General features: G+C 39.9%; 1 protein-coding gene across 2 annotated transcripts; it reads right to left on the bottom strand.

Annotated features, from left to right (window-relative positions):
* Nucleotides 1–1,016: 1,016 nt before the first annotated feature.
* On the bottom strand, nucleotides 1,017–5,233 carry LOC120654847 (nucleoid-associated protein At2g24020, chloroplastic-like). 2 transcript variants are annotated; one of them, XM_039932525.1, is made up of 7 exons: nucleotides 5,020–5,227; nucleotides 4,259–4,398; nucleotides 3,682–3,782; nucleotides 3,559–3,598; nucleotides 2,213–2,284; nucleotides 1,435–1,491; nucleotides 1,017–1,320 (listed from the first exon to the last, which is right to left on the bottom strand). In XM_039932525.1, exons 1-7 carry the CDS (start codon nucleotides 5,093–5,095, stop codon nucleotides 1,246–1,248), a joined length of 561 nt encoding a protein of 186 aa, XP_039788459.1. In that variant the 5' UTR covers nucleotides 5,096–5,227; the 3' UTR covers nucleotides 1,017–1,245. The 2 variants fall into 2 exon arrangements, with proteins under 2 accessions (XP_039788459.1, XP_039788460.1); XM_039932526.1 differs by lacking the exon at nucleotides 1,435–1,491 and having other exon boundaries at nucleotides 5,020–5,233.
* Between the last annotated feature and the right edge of the window lie 216 nt (nucleotides 5,234–5,449).

Genomic DNA, 5,449 nt, shown 5'->3' with positions numbered 1-5,449 from the left:
CTCTCTCTTGTAGTCTATCTGCTTTCTTTGTACAGCTTAGCAAGCGACTGTAAGTAGTAGTTGTGATTTGGTATGACCTTTCTCTTTCTATTTTACTAAATTCCCTCACAGTGGGGGTCTCCCTCGCCGTGTTTCCAGTTCAAAAAAAAATGGTGGATGCTTATAATTTGTTTCCTAGTAACATTTGGCAGCGAGCTGCTATTTGTAAGTGGGTTGTTAAGGAGAATGGATACTTCATCCTTTGGACTCATACAGTCGCGCGCTGCAAAAATCGGAGCCATTTTTTAAATATGGACTTCGATCAACTGCATGTATTTTTATCGGAAAAAATGGACTTGGCAACAGTCTCAAGCTAGTCCTGTTGTTATTTGGACTTGGCAGGTAACGTGACCAAACTCATTTTAATTGTTCATCGAAAAAAAACTCATTTTTATTTCCAGAATCTTTCAAGCAACAGTTCAAAGCACGACTCCAGGGAAGAACCTTGTGGCAATTTAATATGATCGTAAAGCCTTCCAAGTGTGATTATTTCCATGAAAAACACAATGATGCATGAACCTGCTCTGCCAATAATGTTTCGGTTCCATGTACCTCTGCTAATGCCCAGGCTTGGAGAAGGCAGGCCACTACTAGGCCAGTATTACCTTCACCAAGAATCATACAAAGACCAGGGCAGGAAGACGACAGTCTTTGCACTGATGTCACAAGGACAAGCGAAGATGCCAACCATACCACATGCAACGGCCAGGATTTCGTGATAATGTGACAAGGAAAGTTTAGCACTTCACTCTACACCAATGGCATGACTTGTCCTTTGGTCACACAAAGACCAAATAAGTGGGTTTTGGAGGTATAGATCACACAAGAAAAGGTGCTTTGTCCACTCAAAAAGAAAATGGCTTTGTCGTGTGACCTTGGCGAGCAGCAAACTATACCAGCCCAACGACTTGTTGGGTTCATGCTCAACAAAGCCTGGCCCGTATCTCGCACACTAGTACAATACCAGCCCACACACGAATACGGAATACCAGCATGCATTTCCTCAAAAAGAAAGTTAACAGGACGCACAGTATCTGGTCGTGTAAAACAGCAAATTATAGCTAACGCTGAACAGAAACAGTGCTCACAAGTACAATTCTTGCACAGCTAAGAGAAGTTGCAGAGGGGGTTAAACTTACGACTCACAAGGCTAGTATACAAAACTGAGAAAAAATTATTGGAAAGCAGCTTTCAAGAATTGCGGCATCACTTGAGGCCATCGCCGAGGCCCGCAGGCATTCCTAAACTCTGTGCCAAGTCAGCCATCCTCTCTTTCATGGCCTGCAGGCGTTAATCCAGCACCATTTTAGTATAAATATAAACATTACATTTCTGTGTAGCATAAGCTGGGTATTCCTTTCATCTTATGTAATAAAGCATCATCAAGATTCACACCTGCACACTCCTTTGATGTGCATCCTTGTAGGCATCATTAACCAACTCGGAAAGTTTCTGTAAGGAAACATAAAAATTGTTGGCAAAGAAAGAGTGGAACTGACCTCATGCCTAAAAAAGAAAAGAAAAAGCTTGACAACGAAATAAGATGTTAAGGTGGGCCTAAAAGGCTTTCTTATCTCATATGACAGGCAATAATCCAATTATCTAGAGTGTACACCAAAACCTACAGATCCACAAGTTCTCATCTTTATATGTAACCAAGTTTGACACAAGCTCCACCTAATACAAAAGTGCACCTTGTATCCGGCAAGTGGTAGGGTGCATGCTTTCCCTTTTTCCCAGTTAGCAATGAATTTAATTCCTTAATAAACCCCATCAATGGCTTCTTATGCAGACAAGTTGCGTGTTTCATGAATATAAAATGTTAAACTTTATTTTGATGATATTTCTGATGCACGTGCTCAGAGATGCACGTTGCTCATAGGTCAGATTGGTTATGCACACAGGCCAGTAGCCACAAGCCCACAAGCAATTGATTTCTCTGGTAACGAATGCGCACAAACATAATGTTTTAGCCGATTCATATACAGACATTGAGAAATGTGTTTATTATTCTTACCTGCGACTGTGTGACTAGATTCAAAACTAATTTACCTCAACATGCAAACAATCGTATGAAAAATCACTACCTCAGTCAGGCAAACAGTCATGACAACATGAACCCATGCGGGATCTTCAAATAAAATAACCAAAGTAGCAAAAGCATGATACATACTTCAGCACCCAACTCCATTGCAGCTTCTGTGATTTCAACTCTAATAGGTTGTTGGTTTCCAGAAAGTGTAACCTGTTGAGTACACCAAAATCAATTACGAACATAGATAAGCATGAAGCAAGAGAAGCAGAGGAACACAAAAGAACACTAAGTGCTACAAGTTAATACTCCATAGTCCTGAAAAATGCAAAGTAAGGACATAAAACTCCAAGCAAACTTAAGGTTACAGCACTGATCTTTAGAAAGTACTCCCTCCATTCTTTTATACAAAGCATCTTAGCATCCATAGTCATTTTTTAATTGACAAGGCACCTTATGCAATGATCTGTATATCGCTTTTTACCCTAGGTCATTGGTTGGCCAGATGAGATAGATAGGATTGGAAGTGGAAAAGACTACTAATGATAAAAATGAATGTGGATCACCCAAAGCACTCAGCTGAAGCGAGTTTATCTATACGACTCTGCACATGCATGCTGATGAAGGGACTGTAATTACTCCAGGGAACACACATGAAGCAAGGGCATTCCAGTATTTTTCTCACGGTTAATGCTCCTTAATCTACTAGTACAAAGGTAAAATGTCTTGTATTTTCAATGGAGGGAGTACAGATTTATAATTAATAAAGACGACCCTTTCTAAAAGATCACATATATTAAACAAATTTTACAAAACCCACAATACATCAACTATTGCCTTGAAGCCCATAGCTTTATAGGTGTTCATAACTTCAAAGTCAAAGTAACACATAAGAGTAATTCAAAATCTATGATCCCTTCTTTTCAAAATGTAAGACACGGTTTGACCAAGCATCATATCCAATGCCATACTTTGGCCATTATTTTCTTTTATGCTTCATTGCTCATGACAATAAAATTGACATTGACATCAGATAAAAATACTTTCAGATATAAATCCAATGGCACCAAATTTATATCTTATAATCTACAAATCTATAAATTAATTAACAGTCAAAGATTAACAAGGTTGAACCTTGATACACATGCATGCCTTACATAAAGAAATGAATTGAATTGTCTGCAACAATAGTGTTATATAGGTCCAGAGGTAATAAAAATAAGGTGATTTTGTGTAGCTGATATAGAGATCAAAGACCTTATGCAAAAGACAAGAACCATAATCTCCAGTTGTGGCTCTGATATATAGAACACAGATAGTAAGAAATTAAGAAAATGATGGACTGCTAATGATGCTACGTTTTTTTAAGGGCCAACCAATAGAGTTTCTCAATAATATCAATATGAGAATTCAATTGTTTGACAACGATACACAAAGGTCTAAGTACAAAGAGCGTAATTAAATGCCTTAACTACTCCCAAGCATACCTTGATTAGTTCACCTTCACAATAGCCATCAATCTCAGTCCTAAAACAGGAGAAAATAAAGTCATGTGGCCAGGCTATTTTGCATCAGCGTGAGGAAGATAACTCAATGATACAAATGCATACGCTGCAAGCTCCTTCTGCACCCGGACAGCCTCGACTTGGACAACCATTTGAGCCTTCTTAACAGTTTCATAGAGATTTTGCATATTTCCAAAAATTCCTGCCTAAAGTTAATTGCAATATTAGAAGGCTTCAAATTATGGTAAACAAAATGCCAACTATGAAATGAGTAAATAACTAAATATACATATGAAAACTAAATGGCCAGAATGAACTTGACAACCTTCAAAGATAACAGTACTACAAAGAGAATTATGTATGGGCACAATCAGTTTTCACATGAAAAATACTACTCAATTATCCAAGCAAAGAAAAGCTTTTGGGTCATAAAATTTGCGGCAAAGAGTGGGTGATAGGCTGATAGCTACCCACAAAAGCTCATCTCCCTAATACTATTTGCATGTTTTCTCTCTCTGCATCATCAATACATGCCTAATAAGTTATCCACAAAAGAAAATCAGATCAAGAGTTTTTAGGTTTTAGCTATCAGAGTGGAACCTCAACAATACTGGAAATGAAATAACATAATCAGTAATTTTCAATACTGGAAATGAAAGAAGATAATCAATAACTTCCTTACTTTTGATGGTGCCTCATCACCGTTCTCATCTTTATCCTTCTTCCCTCCAAATAAACTGTACACCCGGAAAGACCTATAACTAGCTCTCTTCCTTGTGGAGCATGGCAAACATAAAGCACCTTCTATGTTTACTCTATTACCTGAACAACACATCAACAGCAGGCACAAAATGTTGAGATGTTGCCCAATCCATTAATTTCATCAACAAGTATGCGCTGGTGAGTAATGCAAGACTTCCATTCTTTTGAATTAGTCACCAGTCTGGAATGGTTCACAAGTACTAGCATTTTGTTTATATAGGGTTTTGTTCAATAAAGGGATACGAATTCGCAGTTTCACATGATGGAAAATCTAACAACACGCAGAAAGAAAAGGAAAAGGGAAAAGGAGAAATAGGTCAGTACAGTTGGACAATTGTTGGAAGTGGATAATACTCATTTTGAGACCCGGGGTCGACCTCACCGGCCGCCCAGCCACCAGCTACCATCAACGGACGCTGTCCCCAACGCGGCGGCGCCTGGCGCCCCGGGACGCGACCCCATACCCCACCCAAGGCCGTACCACCACCTCCAACCGGACTCTCGCACCAAATCAGGCACCAGCGAATGGATTGCAATGCGCTGAGCTACCGGTGGAAAGAAACCGGTTCCAGATTCCCTACTGACTCCCTTAAGAAAAAAACGCTTATATTTGCCCTCTAAATCTTATCCGGAGCTGAATCAACCGAAATGGAGCGTAAAGATTGGAGCTCTGGGGCTTACGAGTAGGGTTCGACGAGAGCGGCGGCGAGAAGGCGGACCGGAAGGCCACCGGCGCGAGAGCTGCGGACGGAGCCATCGGGGAGACGAGGCCGCAAGGGAGGTGAGGCCACCGCCGGCAGGAGACGAGGGAGAGGGAGGAAGGGGAGAGAAGAGGAAACAGGCTTGATTTTAAGATAGAAGATATTGTTCGAGGACGTCCATTGTTCGAAGGGGAAAACGGAAAAGGGAGGAGAGAAGATTTGGGAAAGGGACAAATTAACAAAAAAAGATTTGATAAATATTTTGGTACTATTTTTTTGTTTGAAATATCCATTATAGTCTATAATATTGTCATTTATTATAAGATCCCCCCCCCTAAATATACCTAGATATGCACTAGTACTCTTGAAAAATTCGATGCACATTTTTGGATTTGAATTCCAATCCCAAG

Source organism: Panicum virgatum, chromosome 1N (assembly GCF_016808335.1).
Source record: "Panicum virgatum strain AP13 chromosome 1N, P.virgatum_v5, whole genome shotgun sequence".
Taxonomy (NCBI): Eukaryota; Viridiplantae; Streptophyta; class Magnoliopsida; order Poales; family Poaceae; genus Panicum; species Panicum virgatum.
The sequence above is the reverse complement of the archived record's forward strand: the minus strand, read 5'-3'. Positions and strand labels throughout refer to the sequence as shown.

Coding starts and splice junctions, on each gene's coding strand:
- LOC120654847 (XM_039932525.1), bottom strand. CDS start 5,095: ATGGCTCCGTCCGCAGCTCTCGCGCCGGTGGCCTTCCGGTCCGCCTTC. Junction 2,285..3,558: donor GTGAAGGTGAACTAATCAAG/GTATGCTTGGGA, acceptor TGTACTCAACAG/GTTACACTTTCTGGAAACCA. Junction 1,321..1,434: donor CACATCAAAGGAGTGTGCAG/GTGTGAATCTTG, acceptor TAACGCCTGCAG/GCCATGAAAGAGAGGATGGC.